The sequence below is a fragment of the Myotis nattereri genome (assembly GCF_964212035.1).
Source record: "Myotis nattereri genome assembly, chromosome: 3".
NCBI lineage: Eukaryota > Metazoa > Chordata > Mammalia > Chiroptera > Vespertilionidae > Myotis > Myotis nattereri.
Window position 1 is genome coordinate 196,623,088 of NC_138077.1, and position 13,188 is coordinate 196,636,275.

General features: G+C 50.8%; 1 protein-coding gene across 1 annotated transcript; it reads right to left on the minus strand.

The window, feature by feature from the left end:
• Positions 1-923: 923 nt before the first annotated feature.
• LOC308516658 (antizyme inhibitor 2-like) lies at positions 924-11,258 on the minus strand (the record flags this gene model as incomplete). Its single annotated transcript, XM_081087704.1, is given in 10 exon segments — positions 924-1,215; positions 2,704-2,921; positions 3,811-3,911; positions 6,104-6,251; positions 6,834-6,999; positions 8,521-8,655; positions 9,693-9,865; positions 10,352-10,528; positions 11,078-11,222; positions 11,224-11,258. Coding segments are annotated over 10 exon segments (1,389 nt in total). The 3' UTR covers positions 924-1,124.
• Between the last annotated feature and the right edge of the window lie 1,930 nt (positions 11,259-13,188).

The window sequence follows — 13,188 nt, forward strand, 5'->3', positions numbered from 1 at the left end:
CAATGTAAAGATGATCAGTCAGGAAATTGCCTGGAGCCATCGCAATCACAGCAGGAGCAATCTCATGCTGATTTCAGCCCTACAGAGATCAAGGTCCATTGGCCTTCCAGTGTCTCTTTTGCACTTTCATCCTAATGCTGTTATGCATTGGCCTCCAGCAGAGTAGGACATCACATTTTATTTTATGAATAGATGGACAGTTGGGTGGATGGATGAATGGATGGGTAGATGGATAGATGGACAAATGGATGGATGGATGGATGGATGGATGGATGGATGGATGGATAAATGGATAGATGGATGGATGAGTGGGTGGATGGATGAATCAGAGGATGAATGGATGAATAGATCATGGATGGATGAATGGATGGACAAGTGGATGGATGGATGGATGGATGGATCAATGTTTAAATGGATGGATATTTAAAGGATGGATGGATGATGGATAGATGGATGGGTGGATAAATGCATAGATGGATGGATGAGTGGGTAGATGGATGAATCAGAGGATGAATGGATGAATAGATTATGGATGGATGAATGGATAGATGGATCAATGTTTAAATGGATGGGTATTTAAAGGATGGATGGATGGATGGATGAATGGATGGATAGATAGCTAAATTCCACAAGACAGCACTTACAGGGCAAGACATAAAACACATCAACAGCTCTTGCATCTGAATAAAGTTTTATGTTTACCTAAAGCCCACTCATATTTGTATTTCCAGACACCTCTGAGGGGTAAGGGTGGATATTTCCACCCCACATTTTTAGAAGCTGGGAATAGAGGAATGAGTAACACATGCTCTAAGGCAGCGGTTCTCAACCTATGGGTCGCAACCCCTTTGGATGTCTTAAGACCCTTCACAGGGGTTGCCTAAGACCATCGGAAAACACATATATAATTACATATTGTTTTTGTGATTAATCACTATGCTTTAATTATGTTCAATTTGTAACAATGAAATTGGGGGTCACCACAACATGAGGAACTGTAGTAAAGGGTCGCGGCATTAGGAAGGTTGAGAACCACTGCTCTAAGGGCTGTGTGAGCCTTCTGGCTTCCTTAGGTGGCATCTGCAGCCCATCTCTTCTCCTCAGATATCTGGGGAGAAATCTCTTCAGCCCACAGATGCTAAAAAAGATTCCTCTGGTCGTGGCTGAATGGAGAGAACAGCAAGATTGATGGATGGGGAGAAACATTTGCAGAAGCTGTGGATCAAAGAAGTCTCATCAGGTGGAGTTTAACAGAACACTGGACACAGGTGAGTGGCTTTAACCTCTGAGACCCACTCCGCCTTCACTTGCTGCAGCTCCATGACAGATCATCATAATATGCCTCTATCCCCACCTCTGCAAACATCCTTCCCTGTAGGACACATTCTCTTTTAGAGCTCAGAACTTCTTAAATATTGTTTTTAAAGTTTTAGTGTGCCTGGGAGACACACACTAGCTTCTACCCTACATTGGAGTTGGCTGTATCCACACCTTGTCCATCCAACTTCCCAACGTGGGGGTTTCTTAAGGTTAAGGACAGATCAGACACACCATGTGGCTGGCCCATTAGCTGTGTGGCCAGATGCTGTGCCTGCTCCCTGAAGATGGGAGTGGCCTCTGAGCAGGAAGGGCCCAGGACCAGGACCAGCCAGAGTCAGGCCCTGGACATGAAGGGGCCTTGAAAGAAGACTAGCATTAGGTGACTTAATCCCTTCAACAACCTTTGAGGAGGGTACTCATATCATCCTCACTCCACAGATGGAGAGACTGAGGCTCTGAGCACACTGCCAGTTGTGGGGGAGCTTGGATTCAGTCCAGGCCTGTCTGACTCCAGAGCCAGTATTTTCACCACTAGAGTTGGGGGGCACATAGGTCCTGTAAAACATTCAGGAACAATGCAGGCTCACTAACTGACTGAAAGGTAGTGGCCATTCCAGGATATGGCCTTCAGGCTCACTAACTGACTGAAAGGTAGTGGCCATTCCAGGATATAACACCAGTGTCTCAGCCAACCCAATCCCAGGGCCTAAGGTGCTAAGAGCAGGAAGAGGAACTAGCCTGGAGTTCACAGTTTTGAACCTGAAAAGTTGCCTCATCATTTCAAAGGCACCCAAACCTCAGCTTCCCTGTGTTATTCTTCCCCATCCCCTATCGCACCCCCACCTCCACCTCCACCCCCAAGCTGTCCCACGTGGACACACCGAGGTGTCTGGAGCCACTCCAAGCTGCCATGTCCCGGCTTAAGGCGCTGTCTCCAGCAGGCTCCTGTGGAAAGGTTGTACCAGTAAAGGGGTGTTCCAGAGCCCTCTCCACCACCCCTGGGAGTGAACCCTAGGTTGGGCTGACAGGGGCCTTTGGGCAGAGCCTGTGAGGGAGCCTGAGGCTGGTAGGGAAGGAACATCTGATGAGAAAACCAGAGAACAGACAAAAAAGATCAGAGCAGGGTGGGGGTTTGGCCACGGACTAGGGTCAGCTGGGGCCATAGTGCTGCCTGCTTCTGCCCACAAGGCATCTACACTGGAGAGTTCTCAAGTCCACCCCTGACAGGGGCAGTAACAGAGTCAACCCCATGGACAGTGTCAAAGATCAGTCAGACTTTTGCTGGGGTAGTGGGGGGAAGTACAGTATTTCGTGGGCCTGACACACCAAAGATCAGCCACCTCAGATGCCCCTGAGAACCCCCATCTTGTCCCACCCAGATACCTGAGCTCAGGTCCCATCGTGTAGCAGATGGACGCAGGCGGGAAGCCATTGAAGTTGCAGCTCAGGACTGAACTGTAGGCGCCCATGGAGGGGAAGATGAGCCAGTCACCCACGTCCAGCTCGGGCAGCTGCACCTCCTCATTGTAGAACGTGTCAAAGGCACTGCATGTGGGGCCATAAAGGATGCAGGGGAAGAGGGGCGGCTTTGAGCAGAGCTCCTGCAGGGACACAGGGTGGGGAATCAGAGAAGGAAGAGCTCCTGCCCCCAACCCACCCTCCTAGCCCATGCCCTCGGCCAGCAGAGCACCCCAGGCACCAGCAAGGACACTGGCAGTCCCTCACACCAGCCAGTCCCTATGTGCCAGGCACTGCTCTTGACCCGGCCCTCATGGAGCTTATATTTGCTCAAGTGACACATTCTAACCCTGCTAATTCTCAAGGCCACACACATGGGGCCTCCGTTCCCATCTATAAAAGCAAAAGATTCCAGTCAATAATCACTCAAAATAGTGGGTGAAACTCAGCAGCCATTGGAGTCCCATTGGAGGAGGTTTAACAAAGGATTGATGCCACGTCCCAAATCAGGAGAGGCCTGATTCCCATCACCTGGGCCTTCGCCTTGGCATCGGGGTCCTTGGAAGCTTCCCAGATGAGTCTACTGGGAAGCAAGTTGAAGAACCTCCATTTTCTAGGACTCCTGCATCTCCAGCATTCAAGGGTTCTGGACACACACACACACACACACACACACACACAAACACACAAACAGTGCATACAGAGAGATCACATGGAAACCCAGAGGTAAACAGATGTGCAGACACACCCACACAGAACCATGTACCCATCCACCCACCTACCTACACAGGTGTCAGTCAGCATGCTCACACACAAAATGCACACACACAAAAGTGCGCATGCAAATACAAACAGGCTTGCCTGTGCATATCCTTGTACACGCATGGGGTATGACAATCTACAAAGCCATGTGTAATCTAAGACCCTGCTCCCTTGCACGTCGCAGAGGGATCACTGCCTCACAGGGAAAGGGGCTGAACTCACTGCTATCAGGGTCTGGGAGGTGCCAGAGCCACACAAGGGTCCCCTTACCTTCTCCACAATTGGCATCCTGGGGACATGATCCCTGAGGAAGGCACGAAAGCTGCCATAGTGGCCCTCATTGAGATAGTACAACAGTTTCCGGTGGCCTCCTGGGAGAGGGGAGAGGACAGGACTCTGCTCAGCCAGGTCTCACCACTGATGGTCAACAGTGAGTCCCGCACCCTTAGGACCGGCCCAGACCCTCTGCCCAGCACTGGATAACCCTTGTGTCCTGCTTCAGGAGCCTCACCGGATGCCCTACCAGATTCGGGCCTGTTCTCTGGGCTCCCACGGCTCCTCTGCCCCACCCGCACCTCATCAGAGTGCTGGGGCTGCTACTGCCACTAACAATGATTGTACAGGTAACCCGGGCATTGTTCCAACCTGTGTGCACATATTAAATCATTTCATCCTCCTAACAACACTCTGAGTGGGAACAATGAACACTACTGTACATTTGAGGAAACTGAGTCTTGCCAGAAGTTACACAGGAGAATGGGGCAGGGCTGGGATTAGTGCCCCTGTCAGTGCCCGGCTCTCACAGTCAGAGAGAAGCGTAATTGTCATCTCCTTCCTTCTAAATGCTCTGCCTCTGTTGATGCCTCACTGAGCACGTGGCGGCTTCTCCCCAGCTCCATCACACTCCGAAGTACATTGAGCTAATGCTCACCTACAGCCCCAGACTCGAGGACATGAACTACTACCAACCACTTTCTGAACAACCACTCCTAGTCCAACCTTCGACATTCATTTCCTTAATCTTTCCAATTGGTTTCTGTGGGCACTGGGGCCATTCCATACCCTTTGAGCATTTAGATGCTCAGATCTTTCTGATTATTGGTTTTCTCTCCCTGGGTCCCCTCACCACCACCACCACCATCTTCTCCTGGTGTGAGTCACTCCTGTCCCCGTTCTCTCTCAGCTGCCTGCACTGATCCGGCCTCCTGTGCCCACAGCCCCACTTGTCCCTAAGCCAGTTGGTCATGGGTTAGTCATGGCAGCCGTGAGGCTGGGCCCTCCGCTCGGCTGGCATGTCTGCAAACACAAGGGCACCAGCCTCTCGGTCAGACAGACCTGGCGCCGCTGTGCATGAGCTAGCTGTGCACCTGGACAGGCAGTTCCTCTCTCTGAGCCTCCAGAGCTCTGCCTGCAAAATGGGAATGGCCCCAACCTGCCTCACAGGAGGGCTGAGCAGAAATGAGGTAAAACAGTAATTGCTCACATAATAGATCCTTAATCACTGGCAGCTCAGGCTGTTGTGAAGGTAAAAATGGTAAGCCATAATATGCATAACTCGGGCTTTTGTTAAATGATGGCTGAAATCATATGCCCCAAATCACAATATTCTCTAATGAGAAGCTCTGTGAGGAAATGAAATTAGTGGACCCACGTGCCATTAGGGTTACAAAGGTGTGGGTAGGGCATTTGTCCAAAGGATAAGGAAACAGATTAAAATGACTTAGAGCCTGGCTGTCGTGGCTCAGTGGCTGAGCATAAACCTATGACCAGGAGGTTATGGTTCGATTCCTGGTCAGGGCACCCTGCCTGGGTTGCGTGCAATATCCCCAGTGTGGGATGTGCAGGGGTCAGCCAGTCAGGGATTCTCCCTCATCACTGATGTTTCTGTCTCTCTCTCCCTCTCTGAAATCAATAAAAATATATTTTAAAAATAAAATAAAAATTATTTAGAAATACTTATATGACGGTCACAACATTTCAAAAAGTAAAGGGCACTAACCCAGAGGGTGAGTCTATTCTAGCTCAACATGCACTTCAGTTTCCACTTAGCTCCCTTTGTGGGGACAGCAACCCCACCCAACCGCTTCCCCCAGATAACAAACAATCAAAAACTCTCCTGAGATGGCTGACCTCGATATCATTTACTGTTACCCTACAAATGTCACCCTTAACCTCCAGGCCATGGTACCGACAATATTTCCTTCATATGTTTGTCATAGAAATACTATTTACTCACTAGAACTTGGGTTCTAAAACTGCGCCTGTTAGAAAATGCTTGCTTGGAAACAGTAAGGTGCATACCAGCAGGGGAGGCTGTGGCCCATGAGCTGTGCCCTCAGACTTCCCCTCCAGACACAGGAAGAATAGACCCTCAATGCCTCCCTCCAGGCTCTCTGAGAACAACACAGTAATGTTACTAACAGACTCTTTCCTGTAGCTAAATCAAAGCATGTTTCCCCCGAATGAGGAACCCAGGGTGGAACTCAAACCCTCTGCCCCTCCTGCCCCCAAGGCCTGGGGACCTCTGGACAGAGCGCTCCCTGCCCAGTCCGGGCCCACCCACCTGGCTGCAGCACAGCCTTCTTGGCGATGATGTTGACAGCGGCCACGCAGACAGGTGCTGCGTAGAAACGGCCTGGCTCCGCAATGACTTCAATGCCGGTCCCCTCGGGGAAGTCCTGGGCCAGGGCAGCATTGATCACTATCGCCATCTGTGGGGACAGACCCGAGCCCTGTGAGGCCAGTTCCCATGCGGGTTCTTTCCCTGCATCTTCCCTCTTCATTCCCCTGACAGCTCTGTGGGAAGGTGTCAGCATCCCCTTGTGCAGGGGAGGAGACAGGTCAAGACTGTGGCCCAGAGGGGACAAGTGCCCGAGGGCACAAGCCTAGTGACCAGGCTGTAGCACCATGAGATCTGACTTGGAAACATTGAAATCATAACATGATCAGCAAAGGGAAACTGTCCCCTGGGTGTGGGGGATACAGTAAGGAAGCCTCTATCTGACTGTAGCCTTCCCAGGGGTAGTAACCAACACGCCTATAGAAGGTTCAGAACCGCATGCTCCCGTGCAAATACACACACACACACACACACACACACACACACACACACACACACACACTTGTATATGTGCACATGCCAGCCATGTAGCGTCAGAGACCTCTCAACCCACACAAAGTCCAGCTACATGCAGGCACAGGACTGAGTTTCAAGAGCTTCCTGTACACACACACACTCTGTTTAATCAACCCAGGTTGGGGCCCCCAGACACCCTCTCCTCCTCCCCTCTTACCTCCTCAAACTCCGGCTCAGAGCCCTCCACTCCGGGGAAGCCCCCTCCAATGTCCAGGAGGCTCATGTCATGCCCGACCCCACGGCCCATCTCGAACACCCGCCGGCAGTCGGCGATGGCCTGTGCGAAGCTGTGGGGATTCTGGCAGCCCGAGCCCACGTGGAAGCTGAGCACAGGTGCAGTGACAGGTGCAGAAACACACGAGGAAACGCAAGGGTCAGCAGGAGGAGATACACATTCAGAAACAGCCACACAGGCACAATGTGAACCAGCACGGACACAGGCACGGGGACAAGCATGACTACATGGAGGTTGTGGGCACTCACAGGAACCACAGCCTTAGCTGTGTACATGGGGACCCCAGAGACACACACCACATGACAGTCTGTGAGTTGGGCTCTCTTGGTTGTGGGGCAGTCACCTCTCTTAGCTACCCCTCCCCAAGCCTCTCAACAGGGGCTCCCCTTCTTCTCCTCTTTGGAATGCAAGTGATCAGAACCCCAAATCTCAATCAATCCACCAGGGGGCGCAGAGGAACCAATCAGGGGCAGGTGGGGTGAAGTGAGGGAGGTCGCACTCCAGGTAAAACATTCAAGGGGGCACCAAAGCACTGAGTAGTCAACATGAGTAACCTTCATGCACTATCCTATATAATAAAGAGGTAATATGTAAATTGACCATCACGCCCTCGCACAGGATGGTAGCACCCATGCCATCACAAGATGACCACCACAAGATGGCCGGCAGGGGAGGGCACTTGTGGGTGATCAGGCCTGCATGGGAGGGCAGTTGGGGTGACCGAGCCAGCAGGGGAGGGCAGTTGGGGGCAACCAGGCTGGCAGGAAAGGGCAGTTGGGGGTGACCGGGCTGGCAGAAGAGTAGTTAGGCATCGATCAGGCTGGCAGGGGATTGGTTAGGGGGTGATCAGGCAGGCAGGCGAGCAGATGGGAGCCAGCAGTTACGGATTATGAGAGGGGTGTCTGACTGCCAGTTTAGGCCTGATCCCACAGGCAGTGAGACATCCCATGATGGGTCCCAGATTGAAGAGGGTGCAGGTTGGGCTGAGGGACACCCCCCCAACCACAGGGCACGACTATATATTAGAGAGAGAGGAAGAGTGAGTGAGAGAGAGAGACCTCAATTGGTTGCATCCTGTACACACCCCATCAAGGGATCAAACCTGCTGATGCAAAAATATCCAAGATAAGTAAAATACAAAAACTTTAGGAGGGTCAATTGGGGAAAAAAAAAGGAGACAAATGTACTACTCCTTGTAATATTATAAGCAATAAAAAAAAATACAAAAACTTTAAAGACAAGATTAGTTAACAGTAATTGGACCCAAAGGGAAAAGAAAAATCAGATTGCCAATCCTGTCTTGATTTAAAATTTCATATTCTCTCATCATGGGTTTTCTCTGCATTAATTTTTTAAATACTGTATTAAAACATTATTTCTCTCCAGTACAAAGTTTTCGGCATCCTGCTAAATTTTGCACCCAAGGCCAGTGCCTTGCCTGCCCCACCCTCCCAGCAGCTGACACCCAACTCCTCTTATGAGGACCACAGGGAGCCACTGGAGGCCCAGAGGGGCCACGCTGACCCAAGGGCACCACGGAGTCAGAGGCTGCGGACAGGCGTGGGGGCCAGGAGCCCTGCCTCGCAGGAGGGAGAGTCCATGCTCTTACCTGGCGCCCACCACAGCCAGGCCGAGGTCTCGGGCAGACTTGAGCAAGTGTCCACACAGCTCCAGGCTGGCCCCAAACTTGGAGCTCATGGGGATGAGGCTCTGGCTGTCGTCGGTCCACAGTCGCAGGACCAGCCTGGGAGGGGGTGTGAGGTGACAGGCGTTCTTAGACACACGAACCCCAAGCCTGAATGCTTTGCTGCCCCCACCCAAACTCCTCGGTCCTCAGGACTGTCCAGCCATGGAGGTCCAGGGAGGGAACACACTACTTTTTTAATTTTTTAAAATATATTCTTATTGATTTCAGAAAGGAGGGGAGAGGGAGAGATAGATAGAAACACCAATGATGAGAGAGAAGCATTGATTAGCTGCCTCCTGTACTCCCCTTACTGGAGATCAAGCCTGAAACTGGGGCATGTGCCCTTGACATGAATCTAACCCAGGACCCTTCAGTGCACAGACCTGACACTCTATCTACTGAGGCAAACCAGTTAGGGCTACACTACTTCTTCTTTTTTTTTTTAAAAATATATTTTATTGATTTTTTACAGAGAGGAAGAGAGAGAGATAGAGAGTTAGAAACATCGATGAGAGAGAAACACCGATCAGCCGCCTCCTGCACATCTCCCACTGGGGATGTGCCTGCAACCCAGGTACATGCCCTTGACCGGAATCGAACCTAGGACCCTTCAGTCCGCAGGCTCTATCCACTGAGCCAAACCAGTTTCGGCAGGGCTACACTACTTCTTACAGACTTCTGCCCAGGCAAGAAAAAGCAGGAAAAAGATAAAATTATAAACATCCCTTCAGCAGACCTCCTGTCACAGGATCAGAGACATTAAGGTAACTTTCCCAAGAACACACAGATGCAACAAGTAAGTCAGAAATGTGACCCCTGGTCTTCCTGAATCCTAGGTGAGTGCTTTCCCCAGCAGGTTGCTAACTCCAGACCTCTAATGCCAGGCTCTGCCAGCGCCTCTGCAGACACAGGAAATCTTTGACATGAGTGGGCACCAGGGAGGGCACTGGGACACCTGGCACTAATTCTTGCTCTTTGCTGGTTGGGCATCCCCTAGTCACCACGGAACAGCCTTCATCTCCTTGCTGAGGCCCAAGTCAGTTTGCCAGAACTTCCTCCATGGCCCCACCTGCCTGCAGCCCTGCTGGTCTCACCTGGCCCCAGGGTGGTGCTGGGCCACCTTGGTCAGCTCCTCCTCACTGTCGAAGGTCAGGAGCTGCACCCCATGGCGGGCAGCATACTGCAGGTGGGAGACCGGCTTGCAGGGGTGGGCATAGATGATGCGTGAGGGGGCGACGCCCAGGCCCAGCACCTGCTCCAGCTCCACCTGCCATGGGCAAAGCCAGAGTAAGGGGCTGCCTCCCTGCTGCCCTGCTTTTTGGGCACAGGAACCACAGGCATGATGGGCTGTACCCTACTGAGCACCTACTGTGCATCTGGGAAAGCACTGGGCGAATATTGTGCTATTTAAGCTTCTAGACTGCTCTGAGGAACATATAGTTGAACCCATTTTAAAGACCAAGAAACAGGCTCCAGTGAAATGGCTGGGCCAGGACAGAACGGGGTCTGGGGTTTAAAGTGCATGTTCCCTCCACTCCTCAGCTCAGGCTGACTGCCCTCATCACCTAGACCAGTGGAGGGTGCACTACTACCAGTTCATTCATTTATTCTTTCACAAACAACTGGGCACCACACACATCAGCCACTGTTCATGGGCTGCTGTCCCCACTTTGAGACAACTGGCAACTGGCCTTTTTTCTCTAGGAACTGTCAGGCCTATGAATGAAGAAACTGGCTGCGGGCCCAAGCTCACCTTGCTGGCACAGTCGAAGCCGGTGCCCAGGGCGGCCAGGACACGCAGCACCAAGGGGCTGCTGTTACACTTCGCCGCATAGAAGGGCGAGACCCTTGGCAGGGCCTGGCAGAAGGCCTGGTGGCGGCTGGCCAACACTCCCAGGTCGGCCACCATGAAGGGGTCGTCTCTGTGGTCCTGCCAAGGCAGAGAGAGAGGCAAGAAAGGCTGGGCATTGTGTCATTTCAGTGAATCCTCACAGGGTCTCCATGCGGCAAGTACTACTGTTATTCCAGTTAGGAAAAGAGGAAACTGTGGCCCTAAAATGTCTTTTTATTTTTTTCCTTTTTCGTGAATACATTGGGGTGACACTGGTTAAAAAATTATACAGGTGTCAGGTGCACTACAATATGAATCTTTTTCTCAAGGTCAATAGCAGCTACATGGCAATGGTAGGATTTGATCCTTGATGTTCTAACTTTTACAACAGGAAGACAAGAGGGCAACAAGCTTTATAGACCAAATGGGCGCCAGGACTCTCCAACCCACACCCGGATCGCTTGGCACAGGGTGGAATCCCAGGAGCTGGTGGGGGACTAGAAGGGGACAGGAGAACTACCCCATGCCACCAGGGAACACAGCTCTTCAGTAAGACCTAGTAAACTGACTAATAAAACAAAGTCATATTTTGTCCCCACCTAAGTAGGGACTGAGACCCACACTCTGCCCTCCCTCCTCTCCCCTCACCGAATCAGAGAGCTCCCGGATCCTCCTCAAGACCACCTCCATGGCAGATTCCTCAGGCCCCAGGGGGACGATATCCTTCATTGAGGAGCTTCCAGGGTGCCCTTCGTTCTCCTTCGAGTCCATGAGGGTGGTGCTCATCCCTGACTCCAACAGAGCATTCTGCCAGGGACACTCCCAGCATCCTGGAAAGGCCTTGCACTGAGGACACTCCTCCCTCCTCCTCCCAGCGGCCTGCTGGCCAGTGGAGCCAGAGTTCCTAGGCCAGTAAGTCCTCGGCCCTCCCATGCAGCCACGTAGAGATCCATGGAGCCCTCGTGAACTTTGTATTCTGTAGGATGGACCACTGGCCAGGCCCAGCCTGCTTCAGGGACCTAGTATGAGACCAAACAAAATGCACAAAATTGCCAGGCCGGTGTTGCTCAGTGGTTGAGTGTTGACCACTGAACCAGGAGATCAGGGTTTGATTCCACAGCAGGGCACATGCCTAATTTTCGGGTTTGATCCCCATTGGAGGCATGCAGGAGGCAACGGATTGATAATTCTCTCTCATCATTGATGTTTCTTTTTTTTATTATTTTTTCAATTAAATCTTTATTGTTCAGATTATTACATTTGTTCCTCTTCCCCCCCCCCCCCCATAACTCCCCTCCTCCCAGTTCCCGCCCCACCCTCCACCCTCACTCCCCACCCACTGTCCTCATCCATTGGTGCACGATTTTTGTCCAGTTTTTTCCCGCATCTCCCACACCCCTTTCCCCCCCAAGAATAGTCAGTCCATTCCCTTTCTATGTCCCTGATTCTATTATGATCACCAGTTCATTCTGTTCACCAGATTATTTATTCACTTGATTCTTAGATTCACTTGTTGATAGATGCATGTTTGTTGTTCATAATTTGTATCTTTACCTTTTTCTTCCTCTTCCTCTTCTTAAAGGATACCTTTCAGCATTTCATATAATCCTGGTTTGGTGGTGATGAACTCCTTTAGCTTTTCCTTATCTGTGAAGCTCTTTATCTGACCTTCAATTCTGAATGATAGCTTTGCTGGATAAAGTAATCTTGGTTGTAGGTTCTTGCTCTTCATCACTTTGAATATTTCTTGCCACTCCCTTCTGGCCTGCAAAGTTTCTGTTGAGAAATCAGCTGACAGTCGTATGGGTATTCCCTTGTAGGTAACTGAGTTTCTTTCTCTTGCTGCTTTTAAGATTCTCTCTTTATCTTTTGCTCTTGGCATTTTAATTATGATGTGTCTTGGTGTGGTCCTCTTTGGATTCCTTTTGTTTGGGGTTCTCTGCGCTTCCTGGACCTGTAAGTCTATTTCTTTCACCAGGTGGGGGAAGTTTTCTGTCATTATTTCTTCAAGTAGGTTTTCAATATCTTGCTCTCTCTCATCTTCTGGCACCCCTATAATTCTGATGTTGGTACGCTTGAAGCTGTCCCAGAGGCTCCTTACACTGTCCTCGCATTTTTGGATTCTTTTTTCATTTTGCTTTTCCGGTTGGGTGTTTTTTGCTTCCTCGCATTTTAAATCATTGACTTGATTCTTGCGCTCCTCTGGTCTGCTGTTGGGAGTCTGTATAATATTCGTTATTTCAGTCCATGTATGCTTAATTTCTAGGTGGTTCCCCAGTATAAGATCGAGGGTCTCATTAGTTTTCTTGTAGATCTCATTAAGTTTATCGGCGGCTTCTAAACAGTTCTTGAGAGACCTTAAAAGTGTGGTTCTGAACTCTATATCTTCCATTGACAATTTTGTCCTGTTTCTTTGTCTCTGCATTTTGTTATGCTTCCTTGGTGCACCCCCTAGTGGTCTTTGTTCGAAGTCTTATAGTTAAACCTTGATTGTTGTAGCTAATACCAGGGAGGGTTTGACCTCCAGGCCAAGTGGCTATGAGAATCAGCTGTGTCTGCAGTGAGAGAACTTCTGTCCTCTAGGGAGGTGCTATCGGGCAAATGCCTGTGTGCAGGGCTTGGGCGGGGTGGGACGCACAGGATCAACAGGGTGGGCCGGAGAGAGCAGTTATGGCGGCTCTCAGTCCTGTCCCCAGGGGCTCTGCCTCTCTGAGTCCCAGCACCCGCTGCAAAGCTCGGAGAGAAAGCTGGCTCTGACC